General features: G+C 43.9%; 1 protein-coding gene across 1 annotated transcript in view; it reads left to right on the top strand.

Moving 5' to 3' along the window:
• ADAMTS17 (ADAM metallopeptidase with thrombospondin type 1 motif 17) overlaps positions 1–22,489 on the top strand; it is a 278,350-nt gene that overhangs the window by 145,432 nt on the left and 110,429 nt on the right. Inside the window, exons 13-14 of the mRNA XM_044283189.1 lie at positions 19,876–20,042; positions 20,450–20,577. Coding sequence (XP_044139124.1) covers positions 19,876–20,042; positions 20,450–20,577 — 295 coding nt within the window. The remainder of the gene's footprint in view (positions 1–19,875; positions 20,043–20,449; positions 20,578–22,489) is intronic.

The following is a 22,489-nucleotide window of genomic DNA, read 5'->3' on the forward strand; positions in this document are numbered from 1 at the left end:
TACTGTATGTCCTGCTAAGAAAAAAACAGCCAGAGGTGTCTGGTCGAGCCAAACATACATATGTATGGGAGGATCGGGACAGAAAACTGTTGGCCAAATGAGTGCTCGGCCAACAGATATATCATGTGTATGGCTCTCTTTAGGTACCCGACTGTCCTGTGTTTCATAATAGCCAGGTCAACTTCCAGGCCTCCATTACGTTAGACCAGGAATCAGCAATCTCTTGCACTCCAGCTGTTCTGAAACTACAACTCCCAGAATCTTCCTTTGACTTCTATGAGTTACAAGAACAGCTGAGCAAATGTGCATTTTGGGAGTTGTAGTTTCACAGCAGCTGGAGTACCGAAGGTTGCTGATCCCTCCTTTAGACATTTATCCTTCCTCATATACTCCTTCATTGTCAGAGAGAATGAAGTGGCAGTTTTGGTTCCCCTTCTGTCTTTTGTTCCTATGGCATCATTTTACTGTACTGTCTTTTTGAGATCCACCTTCCATCTCTTTTCATATTTGAAGACTTTTTAGACATATCTTTTTACACCTATGAAACATTTTCTTCTTTGCAGTACTGTCCATTTTGGGATAACCCCCATATATTTTGTGCCACCATGTTTTCAGTTCTGTGTATGACCTCAATAGCTTGTGTCTAGACTTTTAGTTATAATAAAATGTTACATGGGGAACTCTGTTAGTAGAGGACACTCTGCTGCTTGGCACCGAGATGACAAGGTACTCCACCGAGTGTTGAGGAGGTAACACCACCTTGAGGATGCTTGGTGAGTGCAGAATGAGTGACTTTTTGATCCTAGGGACAGCAGAGCTTTCCTGTGTTTAGTGAAAATAAAACATTGCTGCTGGCAGCTTCACCCTAACAGTTGTATGAGCCAAGCCCGAAACAGGAAAATGAGGTGGTGCAAGTGACCCTTCCAAGTACACCGAGACTATATCTTGAAATTGAGCTGTGCCTGCAGTACAAATCAAATGCATGTTGGACAGTGTTGTGGTCCCAGCCAAGCTGCTCGAGGTCATGGCCAGCCCTGGAGATTTCTGCTGGAAGCATAATCTCTATTTCTTATCATGTAACTATTTCTGAAGGCGATTTCTGCAATGCACACACTACAGTATCGTGTACAGGCTTCAGCAGCCATCACTATGATGTCAGGTAGGGTCTCACAGCTGTAAGTCAAGCACAGATACTGGAGCTTTCTTTAGTAGAGTACCAGGGGTCCCTAGTATTTTTATTAGAGTACCAGAGGTCCCCAGCATTTTTAATAGCGTACCAGAGGTCCCCAGCATTTTTTTTAAATCAGATTATTTTTATTGTAATTTGCAGCTCAATAAAACACAATAGGTATAATCAATACAAGTTGTGTCTTCTTATGTTTACAATACACTCAGAATAGAACGTCTATTGCAAGCAATATCAGCAATTACAAAGGTAATTAAGACAATTATTCCGGCCCCCCTCCCATATCTCCCTCCTTTACTATAAGTATAGCCCCCCATTTCCCATTCCCCACCTCGCCACCACCCCCTCACTGCAGCATTAGTATACCCGGTAGTAATTATCTGGTAAGACCACCGTTTCCCATCCAAAGACTCCATAACTTATCGAACTTATGAGGGCAACCACGCTTCAAGAATCCCGCTTTCTCATACCTCAGCATAGTATTAACCTTACTTCGAAATTCATCCACCCTTTGGGGTCACGATTGAATCCAATTAATTTCCTGGCTACATATAATAGCCTCCCTATTGCAATGCTACCCACCTCGTCTGCACCAACCTCAGCCATATATCCCAAAACGCATACTTTAGGTCCATGAGGAACCCGTATTGAGAAGACTCTCTGAATTAGTTCCAATATACTCGTCCAAAACTTATCAAGTCTTGGGCATTGCCACAGCATGTGTAGTAAATCTGCTGGTTCCATCTGGCATCTTGGGCATTTTGCATCTGCTCTGACACCAATGCGATGTAAAAACACTGGCGTTTTGTAGACCCTTTGTATGATAAACAGCTGTGATAGTTTCCCATTTTCATTTAAAGACTATTTCGGTACTGCCTCTAAGATGTCTTCCCATTGTTCCCTAGTTATCTCCCCTACATCTTTCTCCCAAGCTCTCATTCTGGACAGTGGGTGAGATTCCAGAAACTTTTCTAGGAGCATTTGGTATATTGTATATATTATTTCTTTTTTGTCCTCTCCCGAGATCATTAAATGTAGAGATCACGACATTACCGGATTTAGACATAGTTATATGCGTGCCTTATCTGCAAGTATTGATAGAAGTTCCCTCTTGGTATGTTGTAGACCTCCTGTATGTTAGTAAATGTTCTAAGTACCCCCTTTTCTAATAAATTGCCTATTCTAGTCTATCCAACCCCTGTAATGCTGGCATTGTGCTGCCAGATAATATATCCACGGGTTAGGTAGGGCCAAACCCCCAGCCGATTTTGTATATTGTAATGTTTCCATCTAGGGTGACCCCTCCGCCATACCAGTTCCCTAAAAATAGTATTGATCTTCTGGAACTTATCTAATGGTATCCATACCCAGCCATTATGTAATATATATAAGAGTTGAAGCATCATTATCATTTTTAAGAGATTAACTCTCCCCACTACTGACAAAAACAGCTGACACCATGCCTTGGTCTTTTGTTTAAATTTAATGAGTATTGGAATTAAGTTTAGCTCCTTAAAGTCCAACAGACGGGGTGAGATATTAATCCCCACATATTTAATGCTGTCCGCACATGGTATATTGTTCTCTATAGCAGTCGCTGAATTTATATTCCACCTGAAATTTCCCCAAAGCGGCCAATAAGAGACATGGTTTCGGACAGAGACGCCAACGTGTCCCCTAGAAACAGCAGGGTGTCATCCACGTACATAGTTACTTTGTTGTGTATCGGGCCATATTGGAAGCCCTTTATTGTTGGGGAACTATGCACTGATGTCGCTAGCGGTTCAATCGCTATAGCAAAGGGGACAGTGGAAATCCCTGCCAGGTCCCTCTGGCTAGCCTAAAAAATAGAGGATACCCCTCCATTAGCTCTAATATACGCTCTTGGGTCCGAATATAGTACTTGTACCCATTTGATAAAACGTTGGACAAAGCCCACTGTGCGTGTCCCCAGCATTTTCAATAGAGTACCAGAGGTCCCCAGCATTTTTTGTAGAGTACCAGAGGTCCCCAGCATTTTAAGGTCCCTAATATTTTTAGTAGAGTACCAGAGGTCCCCAGTATTTTTAGTAGAGTATCAGAGGTCCCCAGTAGTTTTTAGTAGAGTATCAGAGGTCCTCAGTATTTTTAGTAGAGTATCAGAGGTCCCCAGAATTTTTTAGTAGAGTACCATAGGTCCCCAGTATTTTTAGTAGAGTACCAAAGGTCCTCAGCATTTTAATAGAGTAGAGAACCAGAAGTCCCCACTCTTTTTAGTAGAGTACCAGAGGTCCCCACTCTTTTTAGTAGAGTACCAGAAATCCCCAGTATTTTTAGTAGAGTACCAGAGGTCCTCAGCATTTTTAGTAGAGTAGAGAACCAGAGGTCCCCAGCATTTAGTAGAGGACCAGAGATTCCCACTCTTTTTAGTAGAGTATCAGAGGTACCCACTCTTTTTAGTGTGTATGTGGGTAAGTAACTGGCTTAGTGATAGAAAACAGAGGGTGGTTATTAATGGTACACAGTCAAATTGGGTCACTGTCACTAGTGGGGTACCCCAGGGGTCAGTGTTGGGCCTTATTATTTTTAATATATTAATGATCTTGTAGAAGGCTTGCACAGTAAAATATCAATTTTTTCAGGTGACACTAAACTGTGTAAAGTAATTAACACGGGAGAGGACAGTATACTGCTACAGATGGATCTGACTATGTTGAAGGCTTGGGAAGAGAAGTGGCAGATGAGGTTTAAATGTAAGGTTATGCACATGGGAAGGAATAATGCAAGTCACTCGTACATACTAAATAGTAAAACACTGGGTAACACTGACATGGAAAAGGACTTGGGAATCTTAGTGGACAGCAAACTAAACTGTAGAAACCAGTGTCAGGCAGCTGCTGTCAAGGCAAATAAGATAATGGATTGCATCAAAAGGGGCATAGATGCCTGTGATGAGAACATAGTCCTACCACTTTACAAATCACTGGTTCTGGGCTCCTGTGAACAAGGCAGACATAGCAGGGCTGGAGAGGGTTCAGAGGAGGGCAACTAAAGTAATAACTGAAATGGGTGGACTACAGTACCCTGAAAGATTATCAAAATTGGGGTTATTCACTTAAAAAAAAAGACGACTGAGGGGAGATCTAATTACAGAGATCTATCCCATCATCTATTTATCCCCGTGACTGTGATGAGGGGACATCCTCTGCATCTGGAGGAAAGAAGGTTTGTGAAAAAATATATGCACTGTATAGCACGCAAGGAAGAGAATTGACTCTGTGTAAGGGGATCTAACCTTGCAAAGCGAGGTACCTGGGATAGATCAAAAAAATATATGTGGTAACCCTTTAAAACATAACGTTTATTCAATCAATCAATAAAATAAGCCCCACCACTGTGAATGGTGAATATGAATACCAGTAGCATGCAAGGCGCGTATACACTGTTAATTAGAGACCAAGGGAGGCATAGGAGGTGAAAATGGAAAAGATACAGGATCGGGTCTCTCAGACCTATAGTTGCCCTGCATCTACCTCATAAACAACCCCCTCAATCTCATCCTCAGACTGTCCCTGCGTGCGGTGCCAAAGTAGGCTGCCCGATCATTCGCCCAAAGCAAAAAGAGGGACAGAAAGATGGTAACAACACTGAGCCATCAAGGCCTTGACGCTCAGGTACACTAAACAATGAACAAGTTACGTCCCACGCAGGGACAGTCTGAGGGTGAGATTGAGGGGGTTGTTTATGAGAAAGAAGGTTTGTACACAAACATAGAAGAGGATTCTTTACGGTAAGAGCAGTGAGACTATGGAACTCTCTGCCTGAGGAGGTGGTGATGGCGAGTACAATAAAGGAATTCAAGAGGGGCCTGGATGTATTTCTGGAGTGTAATAATATTACATGTTATATAGTTACTAGAGAGGGGCTGGGATCCAGGGAGTTATTGCCTGATTAGAGTAATGAAGGATTCCCCCCCCCCCCCCCCTAAAATCAGGAACATTGGCTTCTCCCTTACTGGATCAACTAGCAGGATAACAGGCTAAACTGGAAGGACAGATGTCTTTTTTAAGCTTTACAAACTGTTACTATGTATGTTACCAGAGGCCCCCAGCATTTTTTGTAGCGTACCAGAGGTCCACAATATTTTGCAGGTTGCAAGCTACTTTCTATATTGACTGGTGGTTTTGACCCACACTGAGTATTAAAAAGAGAAAAGCCTATTGATATCATGAGCAAGTGCCATGGCTCTTACTCTAGTGTTTACTGTGACTTGTTTTGTCTCCGGTAACAAGTTTCAGTAGTGACCTCCCTGATACCTTTAGCATCCATGATGTGGTGGTGCCCATTATGGTCCTACTGTTGGTGAACAAGAAACTTTCAATTCCAGTTTACATATTGTGTTTTATGGTGTCTCACATTTAGCATGCTCTAGGTGTGGAACTTGGTGGCAATTTCAATGTGAATGGAGAGGTGGTGGGGCACGTGTAGCTCTCTCCTTTCACTACTAAAAGCTAAGCACATTTGCTCATGGGACTCACATCTATAAGACTTTTATGGCATATCCAGTGGATATACCATAAATTCCTGGATATGTACATCATTTTTAGGAGTGAGGCAGTTAATATTAATATATTCAAATAAACTCAATTAACTACAATACAGTGTGAGCAAAGTAGTAAAGGTTTATTTGGCATTAACAGTTAGTAGTGTATGTTTACATCCCGTTTCTCTACAGAGGTATTCATTGGGAGTATTCCCCCACGTGTCCTTTGGCCTATACTTTTGGCATTCACTTTCTTATGCAGAGAGACACAGTAAAAAATGTATACCGTACTATATACTTTATTTTTTTCAACGGAAGTGTTACGAACCAGCGGGTGTGAACCCACTGTGCCACATGACCATCTTCCTCTAAGGGTGTTACCTAAGTGAACCCCTAGTTCTTCACAGTACCCATGATGGTGGGGATAGGCTTTCCTAAGCGGAACACCAGGTCGCTACCTCTTGAGCTGGATTGGCACAAGAACTAGCTGGTACAGGCGGACCAGTGCGTACCAGTGCAAAGTACCAGAGGTACAGACCAAAGGATAAGGCAGAGGTGAAGTCGAACAAGCAATGGGTCAGGGCAGGTGGCTCAGATACAGGTCAGGCAATCTGGGTTAGCAACAGGAGAGACTAGACAGGGCAGATAAGTATCATACAAGAAGCGAAGTCCAGAATCCAAGCATGGGTCAAAAATGCAGGAACACAGGCACAAACAGAAACCTTTGCAGGACACAAGGACCTTTGACGCTCAGTCACCTGGGAAGGGGACTTGACCACTTATATAGGTGCAGGATGGCTGGGATTGGTCACACTGGTCACAGGTGCAAAACCCGTTAAATCACAGGAAGTGACATGTGCTGGCCCTTGACCAGGTGATACAGTGGAACAGACTGGAAGGCTTGTTGTGTCCAGGGATAGAAGGAAACCGTGGAGCGGATTCCAGGAAGGATGGTGTCTGTAAGGACAGAGCCCAGGACCACGGTGGTTAATGGGAAGACAGCGGCAGCTGATCACCCTGCAATGCAGCCAGACGCGGACATTGATGGAGGGGGCCAGGGAGTACAGAGGTGGTGTGTAGGGGAACATCAGCGGTCAGCAACCGCCATTACAGGAAGCCTATAGGTGACGTATCTCATTGTGTGCCTCTACAGTAGGATATGTCACATCATTCTGTCAGAGGTAAGTCATTTGAGGTCCTCCTGACATAGACTCAAAAGATTCTCACATATACCTCCAATGGAGGCTCAAAAAGAGCTGCGAATGGAGCTTTTATTTTACTGAATGCCATACAGTCATGAGGAAAACAAAGTACACTCTCTTTGAATTCTATGGTTTCACGTAACAGGACATAATAAAATACATCTGGTCCCTAGATCGCCCTAAAATTAGGTAAATACTCATATGAACAACAGCACATGATGAATTATACCGTGTCATTATTTATTTAACAAAAACTAGTCCAAAATACACTCCTACTGCGACCTCCCTGTGCGGCTATTTGCATAGACACCGCGCTGTGGTTCACCTGATTAAAACACTGTTTTTCTTTTAATGATCTGAGGCTCCTTTCCCAAGTAATATTTTTTCCTTATATGCAAATTAGACTTTTGGTGCAAATAGGGCATCTCCATTGCTCTTGGTGCATCCATGCTCCACTCATTTCTGTGGCCAGCCCCTCCTTTTACTTTAATTGACCAGGCCACAGAAAGGAACGGAGTTTGGGTGCAACAAGAGAAATGGTGACTCCTTCATTGAGCCAAAAGTCTAATTTGCATATTAAGAAAAAGTATGGGAACTTAGGAACGGGGGCTCTGATCAAGAAAAGAAAAACAGCATTTAATCAAGTGAACATTAGCTATGTGTCTATGCAAACAGTTTTATTGGTAAGGTGTGGGGGGGGGGGGGGGGCTGGTAACAGATTCCCTATAAGAAGGCAAGTAGCAGTTAGGTGCCTCTAGTTAAATACCCATGATTGATTGATCATCAGCAAGTGTGACTACCTCTATAAGAAGTTATGGCAGTTTGCTGGTCTGGAGCTTTCAGGCATTGGTAAACATAATGCCAAGGAGGAAAGACACCAGCAATATTCTTAGAGATGCAATTGTTGCTGCCTGTCAATCTAGCAAGAATTATAAGGCCATTTCCACTATAGTGAGAAAGATTATTCACAAGTGGAAAACATTCGAGACAGTTGATAGTCTGCTCAGGAGTGGAAGTCCCAGCAAATTCACCCCAAATTCAGACTGTGCAATGATCAGTGACACTGCAAAAAAAACAAGTGCTACATCCAAAACTTTACAGGACTCATTTAGCATGTTACATGTTAATGACAGTACCATTAGAAAAAACTGAACAAGTATGGCTTGTTTAGAAGGGTTCCCAGGAGAAAGCCTCTTCTTTCTAAAAAGAACATTGCAGAATGCCTTAACCCCTTCCCGACTTCCCACTGTGTATTTATGTCCTATCTGCACATGCCCGGTGCAGATAGGACGTATTTACACATGCAGGCAGCGCTTTAATCCCAGTGCTGGGATTAAACCTCCTGCTTCTGCAATCTAGCAGGAGCAGGTCGGGTCCCGGCTGACAGACACAGCAGGGACCCTGAGGAGAAGACAGGAGAGGTTTATTACCGCTTCTGCCTTCTCCTGTGCCATCAGGAAAGCGCTGAACGAGTGCAGGAAGCGGCAAAGACCGCCAGGGGTCCGTGACCGCTGGGGGTGTCTGGAGCAGGGACAGGAGCAGAGCTGCTGGGTCCAAGGAGACCCTGATCAGCTCTGCCTGTGTGTCATGCTGTTTTCCTCTGTAACTGGGTCTCCTGTGGGTGCCCCAGCTACAGTGGAAAGCGTGAAAAAAAAAGTTGGAAAAAATAAAGTCTGTATCTTCTAGAGGTCTTTTAATGACCTCCTGGGGGACATATTATGTGGCAAAAAGAAATTAAAATATATGTAAAAAAATAAATAATAAAAAATGCAAATAAAAAAATGTTAAAATTTTTTAAATTTAAATGTAGTCGCTAACAGAAACCGTCACCATAGTCGCCCCGTTCTCTCAAACCTATACATATTATATATGAAAATCGATCGGCACAAAATAGGGAACCCATTGCAATGATTCATTTTTGTGTCAGTTTTAATATTTAAGAAATAAAAAGCTATAATTAAAAAAATATATACTTTTTAATAATAGCAGTTTTCTTCCAAATTAAATCTAAAAAAACTCTAAAGAAACATTCTAATAAAAAGTCCTAAGTGTCAAGTAAAAAAAAAATTCAAAAATTATTTTGGTAGTCAAACAAATAAAAAATCTACGGTCACTAAACCACCACGTGCACAAAATCACAAAAAGTTGCTTGAACATTCAGGCCTTTTTTGGGCCTGGTCATGAAAGGGTTAAGTTTGCAATGTTGCATATGAAGAAACTACAAGACTTCTGGAACAATGTTCTCTGAACGAACAAGGAGAGTGGGACAAAATTCCTCCAGAACACTGTGCAAGAAAAAGGCCGAATGCACACGGCCGTGTTCCGCGGCTGAGAGCGGTCCGTGGTATGCCAGGCTGGATTCCTGTTCAGAGCAGGAGCGCACGGCGTCATTGGTTGCTATGACACCGTGCGCTTCATGTTGCCGCTGCACTACAGTAATACACTATACGAGTGTACTCTGAACAGGAATCCAGCCCGGCATACCACGGACCGCTCTCGGCCGTGCCAAAGTCATACAGAAAACCATTACTTCAAGTTATTGCTGATAAAGGTGGTTCTACAAGCTACTGATTCTTGGGGTGGACTTAGCTTTTTACACTTTTCCATTTTGGCTTTAAAGGGAGTCTGTCATCAAAGTTTCACCTTTTTAACCCTTCCCATAGCTTTCTAGCAGCTTTACAGTTAATGAAAACATTACCTTTATGAGCAATCCTGGACTTATAAAACCGGCAAAAAACATCTTAGCAGGATATGCAAATGAGGGCTCGCAAGTGCCCAGGGGCGGCGTTACCCTCGTAGGTGCCCAGCTAGCTCAGCCTTATGCCCGCCCATCCTTTCCCTCTGACTGCCCATTTACTTACCTCTTGTTTCGCCGAGATCCCTTGCCTGCGCACTCAGTCTGTCGGCCGGCGCATGCGCACTGCGATGCCCATTCCTTGTACGGCATGACAGTAATTAATGCGCATGCATCGATGGACCGCCTCCTTTGTGGTGTTTTCGCGCCGGTAGCCGGTAGCATTAATTACTGTGATGCCGTACAAGGAATGGGCATTCCAGTGCGCATGCGCCGGCCGACGGACTAAGTGCACAGGCGCGGGATCTCGGCGAAACAAGAAGTAAGTAGATGGGCGGTCAGAGGGAAAGAATGGGCAGGGGGAAGCGACGATAAGGCTGAGCTAGCTGGGCACCTACGAGGGTAACGTCGCCCCTGGGCACTTGCGAGCCCTCATTTGCATATGCTACTAAGATGTTTTTTGCCGGTTTTATAAGTCCTGGATTGCTCATAAAGGTAACGTTTTTATTAACTGTAAAGCTGCTAGAAAGCTATGGGAAGGGTTAAAAAGGTGAAACTTTGATAACAGACTCCCTTTAATTTTTTTTAAAATAAATATTGACCCAGTGGATTCGGTTGTGTACTGTTCATCTGAGGTTGTAATTACCTACTTTCAAGACCCTCTAAGGAACAGATTTTTTATTTATATCTCCTGGTACGTAAAACCATAGAATTCAAAGAGGGTGCTTTTCTCATGACTGTAAGCTGACAGTTTATGCTGTTTTAAAAGTGCAAAGATTGACTCCAATGGCGACATTTTATCTGCAGTGTGTGTCTCGCTTTACATACTCACTCACTATATGCAAGCTCTGAGGATGAGCCATGTATACAGTACATTGTTGCTTAGTGTGTGTAGTATTCTCCTATGATGGCCCAAGTTCCTAGGGGTATTTCTTGGGGAGGAAGCTCTCCGAGTAGACAGGAGATCTTGTATAAACACCTGCGGAGTACACTACCTCTGGCCCAGCAATGGCTGGAATATATTATGGTAGTGAACAGACAGCCTACAACTCATATTATACTAATTAGAGGTCCCGAAGCAGTCACCAGTGGATGATTACTAGGAAAAGCTTAGTTGGTTTCTAAATTATACATTCTAACCAACATCCATATGGTTCTCCTGGCAGCATGTCATTGAAGTATATCTCAGTATTTCCTATGTATGCCTAGAACCTGACACATATGTGTTATGAAGCTATTTGCATCATGTAAGAGATGCTGAAATGATCACGTCACGTGTCACCTCATAGGTTTTCACAGCTCCAAAGGACTTGTCTGTGGTATTCCATATAATGTGCAGACTCGGCACTGGCAAATTGCCTCCAGGGCAGAGGGTTTTGATGAAATGAATAATCCGCCCACAGGCAGTGTAGCTGGTGGTCCTCCATGTATAACTAGGGCATGAAATCAAGCTCTCCATTTTTTTCTTACTTAGCAAGGCAGATTACTCAGCAAAGAAAACAGTACAAAGGGTCATGGGGGTTGACAGGCTGGCAAATAGTATCAACGCTGTCATTTCTAACACTAGACATATATTTTGTATGTATTAATTAACTTGTCCCCAGTGACCTGTTACTCCCCCTTAGTGCTGCATAGTTTCGGTCTTAAGAAAGAAGTTTTACACTGTGTAAAGTAACGAGAATACATGGTACAGTTATTGGAGAATTATCCCATGATTAATGTAAAAAATGAAAATCAGACATCATATAGTACATGGCATTCTCTTTCTACCAAAGCTAGAACCAGCCCTGTACCTCACATGGATCCAGAGATCTCCCCATTCATTGCTCTGCTAGATTTATATCACGCTGAAAAGTTAAAGGGGAGTGTCTTCACTGCTGCAGCTCAGGGGGCGTGTCCTGCTGCAGCTCTCTCCCTATCACAGCTAAGGAGGCAGCTGAAGGATGAAACTGAGCATGTGCGGCCATCTCAGAGAGCAAGTCAAAGAAATAAGAAAAAAACACAGCAGGTGGCGCAATATAGATACATTTTATTGAATAACTCACTGGCTGTGCTAAATATTTACCGTTTTTTTAAGACGCACCTAGGTTTTTGTGCAAGAAGTTAATATATTTTGAACGTCACTTACTCAGTCATGCTCTGGCCCCGCCCACTTCATTAATGAAGTGGGCGGGGGTGGAGCGTGACTGAGTGAGTGACGTGCGCTGCCGCCCTGCCCGCTGAATGCATAGTGAGTACTGCAGAGAAGCGATTACAGCTAGTTTAGCAAAGCAGCTCTGCTAGGGGCTGCTGCATACATTTTATATGTGATGGCTGCTCTGACCGGGGCCCAGCTTAATGAAGTTCAGTGTCTGTGCCGGGCCCCGCTACTACCCTGATAGCGCCCCTGTTTACATGTCACTGGCACATCACAGGCAGCAATGCCTATGCAGCACAGCACAACTTGCGATGTGCCGGCCATGTAATACTGCTCTATTCGCTTTATAAGACGCACGGCCACATTCCCCCCCACTTTTTTGGGGGGGGAGGGGGGTGCGTCTTATAAAGCGAAAAATATAATACATGCAATTACAAAAGTATTTAGATCCAGGTACTGGTTTGAAAACTGTAGACTATTTTTCATGGGACAACCCCTTCAGCAAATGACACTTATAATGTTGAGAAAGTTAATACAAGGCACTTACTAATGTATTGTGATTGTCCATATTGCCTTCTTTGCTGGCTTGATTCATCTTTCCATCGCATTATACACTCCTTGTATGCAGAGGTTATGACCACCCTACAATCCAGTGCACACTATAGGAAAAAGCGCCGGCCTTTCTGGTGGCCAGGACTGTGGGACCTCACATAGGTGCACATCCGCAGCGGCTCCCATCCCAGCTTACTTGTGTCTGCGCTGCAGCAGAAGCCGTAATCCCTGGATATGAGCAGTGTATAATGTGAGGAAAATGTATCTAGCCAGCAAAGGAGGCAATATGGACAGTCACAATACATTAGTAAATGCCTTGTATTAACTTTCTCTACATGATAAATGCCACTTGCTGAAGTGAGACAACCGCGTTAAAGGGGTTATCCAGCTTTTTATCATTTCATTTAAATTCCTCCCCTCAGAACAGTGGACTCGATCATACTTATCTGCTCTCTGCCACTTGGTTCTGGATTCTTCGGTATACTGCTTTCTTCAACGCACTGTCGGTGACTGGCGGTGTCATGTTCCCCAAGCAGCACATCACTGGGTCATATGCCACTTGGTGGATACATCACCGCTGTGGCCAGTTGGTTGCAGTGGAACACGTCCCCCCTGTCCATGCTGGAAGTATACATGCAGGGACCAGAAAATGGGAAAGAGAATGGTGGACCAAATGAGCCAGAACGCAGTGGTGGAGAGCAGGTAGATATGCTTAGTCCACATGTCTGGTGGGGAGTGGGGAGAATGTAAAACAATTCTAAGAAGCTGGACAATCCCTTTAAGGGTTTATAGAGTGAATTGGATAAAATACGAGCTTACAAAGTAAATGATGACAATTCACTAGATGTATGTGATACCAAAAGAACTGCTTATGTCAGCACAGTCTACCAGCCAGAGGAGGCACACAAGTCTCCCGTGTTGCCGGATGCCATGATTTTACAATACAGAAGTAAGGCTTGAACAAGGCAACACTGTATTAGGGTGCATTCACACAACTGTAGTTCTGGGTCCGCATCCGTTCCGCAATTTTGAGGAACAAGTGCAGACCCATTCATTTCAATAGTGCTGCAAAAGATGGCCCTGCAAAAAAGATAGAGCATGTCATAATTTTGTCCGCAATCCCAGACAAGAATAGGCATTTCTATATAGGGCTGGCCATGTGCGTTCCGGGGACCGCAAAACACTTACGGTCATCTAAGTGTCGCCTAATGATGACAGCTATAGGTTCTTGTTTGGAAAACTTTTGGAACATGCTGCAGCTGAATTCAGATTTGACTGGAGCTATGAAAACTACCACTGAAGACTGTAATGTAACACTACTCAGGTAGGTTAGGACTAGGGATGAGTGAATCGACTTTGGATGAAACTTTGTTAGAATACTCTATGGAGCGAGCGCTCCGTACAGTATTAGAATGTATTGGCTTCGATGAGCCGAAGTTATTACTTTGCGAAGTCTTGCGAGACTTCGGGTAATAACTTCAAAAATAAATTTCTTCTGTTAAAAACTTTTTCCCGAACTCGTGTTCGGTTCCAAGATACCACAGTAGAAATCAATTTATGAAGTTATTACACGAAGTTCCGCGAGACTTCGCGAAGTAATAACTTCAGTTCATCGGAGCCAACATTGCAAAACTGTATGGAGCGTTCGCTCCGTACAGTTTTCAAACAAAGTTTTATGCAAATCGACTTTGGATGTTTCATCCAAAGTCGATTCGCTCATCCCTAGTTAGGACAATAGCTAGATTATGGCCCACATTTGTCAAAAGTGGGGTCATTTTAGCCTGGTATATGTTGCTGCAAATATATAGCTTCATCAGCCCCTTTTTTAAGGCCTCATGCACACGACCGTTGTGTGCATCCGTGGCCGTTGTGCCGTTTTCCGTTTTTTTTCACGGACCCATTGACTTTCAATGGGTCCGTGGAAAAATCGGAAAATGCACCGTTTGGCAGCCGCATCAGTGAGCCGTGTTTCCTGGCCGTGAAAAAAATATGACCTGTCCTATTTTTTTCACGGCCAACGGTTCACGGGCCCATTCAAGTCAATGGGTCCGTGAAAGAACACGGATGCACACAAGATTGGCATCCGTGTCCGTGATCCGTGGCCGTAGGTTTTAGTTTTATACAGACGGATCCGAAGATCCGTCTGCATAAAAGCTTTTTCAGAGCTGAGTTTTCACTTCGTGAAAACTCAGATCCGACAGTATATTCTAACACAGAGGCGTTCCCATGGTGATGGGACGCTTCTAGTTAGAATACACTACAAACTGTGTACAAGACTGTGTACAAGACTGCCCCCTGCTGCCTGGCAGCCCTGATCTCTTACAGGGGGATATGATAGTACAATTAACCCCATCAGGTGCGGCACCTGAAGGGGTTAATTGTACTATCATATCCCCCTGTAAGAGATCAGGGCTGCCAGGCAGCAGGGGGCAGACCCCCCCCCCCCTCCCCAGTTTGAATATCATTGTGCGGCCCCCCCCTCCCCTGTTGTTAACTCGTTGGTGGCCAGTGTGCGCACCCCCCTCCCTCCCTCCCTCTATTGTTTTAATACATTGGGGCCAGTGTGCGCGCGCCCCCCCAACCCCTCCCTCCCTCTATTGTTTTAATACATTGGGGCCAGTGTGCGCACCCCCCCAACCCCCCCCCTCCCTCTATTGTAATAATAGCATTGGGGCCAGTGTGCGCAGACCCCCCCCCCCCCGATCATCGGTGGCAGCGGAGTAGAAGATTTTCATACTTACCTGGCTGCTGGCTGCTGCGATGTCTGCGTCCGGCCGGGAGCTCCTCCTACTGGTAAGTGACAGCAATGCGCCGCACAGACCTGTCACTTACCAGTAGGAGGAGCTCCCTGCCGGACACAGAGATCGCAGCAGCCAGCAGCCAGGTAAGTATGAATCTTCTACTCCGCTGCCACCGATGATCGGGATGGGGGGGGGGGGCACACTGGCCCCAATGCTATTATTACAATAGAGGGAGGGGGGGGGGGGTTGGGGGGGCGCGCACACTGGCCCCAATGCTATTATTACAATAGAGGGAGGGAGGGAGGGGGGTGCGCACACTGGCCACCAACGAGTTAACAACAGGGGAGGGGGGGCCCACTGGCCACCAATGAGTTAAAAACAAGGGGGGGGTCTGCCCCCTGCTGCCTGGCAGCACCTGCCAGGCAGCAGGGGACAGTCATGTACACAGTTTTTTTGTATATTCTAACCTGAAGCGTCTCCATCACCATGGGAACGCCTCTGTGTTAGAATATACTGTCGGAAATGAGTTTCACGATGTAGCTCATATCCGACAGTATATTCTAACATAGAGGCGTTCCCATGGTGATGGGGACGCTACAAGTTAAAATATACCATCGGATTGGAGAAAACTCCAATCCGATGGTATAACAGAACTCCAGACTTTACATTGAAAGTCAATGGGGACGGATCCGTTTGAAATGGCACCATATTGTGTCAACATCAAACGGATCCGTCCCCATTGACTTACATTGTAATTCAGGACGGATCCGTTTGGCTCCGCACGGCCAGGCGGACACCAAAATGACTTTTTTTTCATGGACGGAAAAACGGTCACGGATCACGGACCAACGGAACCCCGTTTTGCGGACCGTGAAAAAAAACGTCCGTGTGCATGAGGCCTAAGGCCCCTTTCACACGGGCGTTGCGGAAAAATGTGCGGGTGCGTTGCGGAAACACCCGCGATTTTTCCGCGCGAGTGCAAAACATTGTAATGCGTTTTGCACTCGCGTGAGCAAAATCGCGCATGTTTGGTACCCAAACCCGAACTTCTTCACAGAAGTTCGGGCTTGGGATTGATGTTCTGAAGATTCTATTATTTTCCCTTATAACATGGTTATAAGGGAAAATAATAGCATTCTGAATACAGAATGCTTAGTATAATAGCGCTGGAAGGGTTAAAAAAAAATAAAAACGTTAACTCACCTTATCCCCATGATCGTGTAGTTCCCGGTCGGTCTCTTCTTTAGCTGTGGGCTTGGGCTGAATGACCTTTGGTGATGTCAGATCACATGCTCCAATCACATGGTCCATCACCGTGGTGATGGAGCATGTGATCTGACGTCACCACAGGTCCTTTAGTCACAGCTAAAGAAGAGACCGGCCGGGAACTAGGCGATCATGGGGATAAGGTGAGTTAACTTTTTTATTTTTTTTAACCCTCCCAGCACTATTATACTATGCATTCTGTATTCAGAATGCTATTATTTTCCCTTATAACCATGTTATAAGGGAAAATAATACAGTGAATAGACTGTCACCTAGCAACCGTGCGTGAAAATCGCACCGCATCCGCACTTGCTTGCGGATGCTTGCGATTTTCACGCAACCCCATTCATTTCTATGGGGCCTGCGTTACGTGAAAAACGCAGAATATAGAACATGCTGCGATTTTCACGCAACGCATAAGTGATGCGTGAAAATCACCGCTCATGTGAACAGCCCCATAGAAATGAATGGGTCAGGATTCAGTGCGGGTGCAATGCGTTCAACTCACGCATCGCACCCGCACGGAAATCTCGCCCGTGTGAAAGGGGCCTAAATCTGTAACAACATGCATGACTGCGTTAAGATGGGTATTTCCATCTGGAAAATTATAGAGTATCAACGGGACATTCTGTTAATGTCCGATAGTTGCTCTGAAATTAGCTGAATATGCCTATTTGGCATACAAATGCAAGTTAATTGAGAGAGCCACACATGAACGCCCACCTATCAGTTGTTTTGGGCGGCCTCCGGCACCGTAACATATACAGTGGAGGAAGGCTCCTTCCATAGTGTAGTTTTCCAGTGCTGGTGTACTGCAGCTGTATGGAGCTGAGCTGCAGGAGCGCAGTCACTGCACACTGGCTACCCGAAGCAGCTGATTGGTGGGGGTGCCAGGTGATAGACCGCCACTGATCTGATACCGATGAACTATCCTAAGGATAGGCCATTCATATCTAAGTACCAGAAAACCCCTTTAATGGTATATCCTATCACCTAAAAATAAAATGTAAAAATGACAGTACTTTTTCGATGCCAGTGTCTGTTTGGTGTGGATGAAGTGTAGAGATAAGTAGAGTTGAGAATTTTTTATTCTTTGTAATTTGAGTCGTATTTCATTAGTGTGTCCAGGCCAAGTACTGTCCACGGCTATTATGTTACTACATTGTGGAACAAATGGTTAATAAATATGTTGTACAGCAAGACGCCACTATAGAGTAAAATGAGCCGAACAAGGAGAAAATATATTGAGAAATAAGGGTTGTTAAAGGGAAACTGTCACCGGGATTTTGTGTATAGAGCTGAGGACATGGGTTGCTAGATGGCCGCTAGCACATCCGCAATACCTAGTCCCCATAGCTCTGTGTGCTTTTATTGTGTAAAAAAAACGATTTGATACATATGCAAATTAACCTGAGATGAGTCCTGTCCCTGACTCATCTCGCATACAGGACTCATCTCAGGTTAATTTGCATATGTATCAAATCGGTTTTTTTACACAATAAAAGCACACAGAGCTATGGGGACTGGGTATTGTGGATGTGCTAGCGACCATCTAGCAACCCATGTCCTAAGCTCTATACCCAATATCCAGGTGGCAGGTTCCCTTTAATAGTTTAAGAGTTTAATAGAAGAGGCTTATCATTGTGAATTTACTCTTTACCATTTCACATATAAGGCTGGGGCTACACGGTGACATGCATTGCACGAAAGCAAGTTTTAGAAAAGTCATACAACCAAAAACAGCCGTGCGACACAACCGAGAAAAGTGTCAGGCAAGGTGCACATGATCTGCATTGTGGTCTATGAAGTCTCATGCGACTCGCAACCAAATATTCAGCAGTGAATTTCTTTTGCCACTGTGGCATCGCAGTCGCCTCATGTCACGTCACATTATGATCCCATTGACAGTAGTTATATGCGAAGTCACAATGTGGCATCGCATGCTCATGTTGCCCTGTTGCCCCTGTCTAAAAGATTTTTACTTTAAAAGGGGTTGTCCAAGTAATTTTTTTATTATTCTACCAGCAGAAAGTGTTATAATAAAATATGATACTCTGACGTTCTAAATGTCTCGTCACTACAGTGCCACTGGCCTTGTCCCCACCATTCCTAGTCTCTGCGGTCCAGAAGTAATGATGTCCTGTTCTTCTACATGTGACTAAACTGCAGCCACTAGCCTTAGTGGTCACATGATGTTCATGCACACGTGACCACTAAGGCCTGTCATTGGCTGCTGCGCTCATGTGAAAGGAAAGGCATCTTGTTTTACAGCCTACAGTAAAAATGTAATAATAAAACAAATTTTTGGTCATATTGTCCATGTAAATGAAACTATGTGATTAATTTCCCTTGTGAAAACGATAAATTTGTACACATTATACAAACCACCCAGTGACAGTGGTGTACCTTCAATGGAAGCAGACCTACGAGGCCTGGGGGAGAGAAGGGTCCCAGAGCTGAACTCCTTCTTTTGTTTCCTATGTGAAAACACTGCTTGATTGTATGCTAACTATATAAACTCTTACGTACTGAGCTCCCCCTAGTGGTAGCTGCAGGTAGACAGCTTTCTGATATGTGAAGTGAAGCAGGAGATTTATCAATCTTTTTTTTTCACTTGTGTGGTGTAAATACATTGATAAATATGGTGTTCGGCATGAGCGCCATATTTGGAAGCACTACTTCCACTTTTTCCAATATAGAAGTCTGATAAAGTAGGTAAGGTCAGGGACAACTTGTTATTATAACAATTTTTTAAATTCTAAATTCTGCACCTTAATGAAAAAGATAATACATTCATCAAAAATTTTGGGCCTTACACTTTGTGTTCAGCATTGCCTGGGAGTGTTTGACGCATGCAGACTGGGAAATTAGTGGTGCAGCAGGGGCGCCAAACTAAGCTTTGCTAAGGGTCCTATAAGATCTGTGTATGCCCCTGCCCAGTCATATGCCATGTTATCTGAGGACCAATGTGTAGTTCTTAAGGCTTTGAAGCCTTAAACTATCTATCATGCCTTCTATGTGAGATGCACCTTCTAAGGATTGCAACTTCAATTTGTTTCATGCACCATATAAATGTCTGTTCTTACTTCATGCATTCCTGACGATGGCTTGGTGCTTTCATTGTTTTCTATAGTAAAGTGGACATTTATTTCAGTATTTCTGAAGAATTGTTATTTAGTGTTTCAGAAGAGTTTGCAAATCCGTTTCATAAATCATTGTAATGAGCTGTTTGTATTAGTAGGAGAAGGAACGGAAATGTAACTCTGTTATGTAGATAGACATAGCATTAGTCCAGAACTAGTTATTAACCTGCAGACTGAAAGACTTCCAGGAAACACGAAGGAGGCCTGGAATTAGTTTTTTTTCCCAATTCTGGTATTACAAAAATGATGTAGCCAAAACAATACGCATCAGAGATCAGAATGTCCTGGTTAATGAGCCTTCAGATTGTGATCAGGTGTTATCTTTTTGGCAGTCCTGGACTTGGTGGTCAGAGCTGTAAAGGAACAAGTGTAGAGCACATGGTTTGTGAGAATTCACCCTGTCCCAAAGGAGTTTCCAGTTTTCGGGATCATCAGTGTCAATCTCAGGACCGCAGTGTCAACAAGAAGAAAAACCTCCTTACATCTGTAATCATGGATGGTAGGTCTTATTAATATGTCTTATTAAAGGGGTTCTTAAGCCATTTAATAAAAAAAAAGCTCACCATGGTGTAAAATGAACCAAGAGGCCATACTCACCGATCCCTGACGCTCCTATGCAGACACTTCCTAGGGTCCCTGGTGCCAGTCTGTGTAGTTCCTGGTCCCTCTCAACACACACTTGGAATGTTACAGGCAATCTCTGGCTGCAGCAATGACCGCTAGTGATTGGCTGCAGCAGTCACACATCCATGTTCAGAGGGACCTGGAAGTACAGAGACCAGTGGGGAACACGGGAAGTACTGAATAAGAACAGTGGGAGATCGGTTATGTATTACTTCTTTGATCATTTTACAGAATTTGAGCATTTCAATAAAAATGTATGTGGCTTTTATATTTATTTTCTAGATAAACCATGTGAGCTGTACTGTACTCCCGTTGGTCGAGATACCCCAATGCTGATGGCAGATAGAGTCCTGGATGGAACACCGTGTGGTCCTTATGAGGCGGATCTCTGCGTTCATGGCAGGTGCCAGGTGGAGTAGCTCACATGCTTTTTTGCAAACCTTTCCCTCTTCTCAGGTTTCTTTGTTTCTTAGTGCAGGATGTGTTGAAGCAGATCAGAGATTTCCATTTCAGATAATTATGCTTTCTATATTTATTTTCTGTATTTATATCCTATTCTTCACGCGCTCACACAGCATCAGGTCATAGTGCACGTGTACTTTAGGATACAGTGCAGCACTGTGTGGGCTGGCGGGAAACCACGGAATGGTGACTAATAGCAAGTGCTTCACTCACGCTACGTGGTCACATGGCACAAAAGAATCCTCAATGCAAAAAATTTTCATTGAGGATTTTTTTGTGTATCGAGTTACTCGATTAATTTGAGTAATTGTTTCAGCCTAAGCTCCAGCTGTGCTCCATTGTTTAACCTGAACTTCCAGGTTGTGGACGTAGATGAGCTGCATCCACAACACTTCCCTTAGTACTGCAAGATCAGCCAGAAATTTAAACCTCTGCTACACCCTTCCCTGGGCTGAAAACTCTGCCTACTGCAGCCTCCACCATCCCCTTGATGTTTCCTCCTAATGTTTCTGCCTGCACAGCATCGATATGACACCTACCCTGCTTGTGGATTGAGAGTGTCGACCAACCCATTCCAAGATCATATGGTTCTGACATCACGACCATTCAGGCAAAAATTCGGATGGAGGGCATCAAAGGTCGTAATGTCAGTTAAAATACAGTTTTCACAGAGGGTTCAGACCTTATTATAGGTCACTGGGGTCTATCTGGCACCTTCTGTTAGATAATGATAGGCACTCAACATCTGGAATCAAATATGTAACATTTATTCATTAAAAACGTATAACTATAATTTTAAAAATGAATATTCCAGATGACTAAACAAAAATAGTAAAAATGGCGATAAATCTTAGTAGTAGGAGATCCTCATGTGAGATATCGCCACACTTGTGGCATGTGTATATGAACCACACATCACAAATAACCGGTGTGACAAAAGCCCTGCCGGAGAAGCTGCCACTCCAAGATATATGGCTTCATTTAATGTAACTCAGAATATTAATGCACATTATACATGACAAACTAGCAAGTGGGCGAGTATCGCATAAGGTTCTAATGCAGTCGGTTGTCTATTATATCAGTCACGTGGAGACACTATGTAGACTAAAGAATTGTTGGATACTTGTATCAATCTTGTTTATATTTCAATTGAACGATATATTGCACCTCAGAGTAGGGCCAGTCTCTCACAAGGCGGAATTGTTGTTCATGGTTCGTTCAGATTATAAAATTCCTTTTCACCTTAAGTGGCCTGACCGAGTATTGTTCGAATATTTGTCAGTAATAGTTTGAACTGATTACCCTCACAGTTGCACGATATGGTTTTGATTACTCACCGATGATGCAGGGAAGCGGAGTCGTGTGCCGGCCGTGGCGTCCCACGTGGTGCACAGCACCGATCGATCTTGCCTCCGTATCCACCCTCTGATGGTGAGTACTGTATTGTCGCGCTGACTCTTGTGTGGTTCGGAGAGTCGGTCGGCGTCTCACGTGTTCAGTGAGTGGAATCTCTACCAGCCAATCTCCTTTGTTCAGGATGAGATTTCTGGAGCGCTCCATATGAAGTAGATTTAAAAGTTGCTGTGAAGGTACTTGCACATAGGACTGTCCCCAACCATACCATACGCGTTTCGGAGCTTTGGACTTACTGAGGTACAATATATCGTTCAATTGAAATATAAACAAGATTGATACAAGTATCCAACAATTCTTTAGCCTACATAGTGTCTCAACGTGACTGATATAATAGACAACCGACTGCATTAGAACCTTATGCGATACTCGCCGAGTTGCTAGTTTGTCATATATAATGTGCATTAATATTCTGAGTTACATTGAATGAAGGCATATATCTTGGAG

This window comes from Bufo gargarizans, chromosome 2 (genome assembly GCF_014858855.1).
Source record: "Bufo gargarizans isolate SCDJY-AF-19 chromosome 2, ASM1485885v1, whole genome shotgun sequence".
Lineage (NCBI taxonomy): Eukaryota > Metazoa > Chordata > Amphibia > Anura > Bufonidae > Bufo > Bufo gargarizans.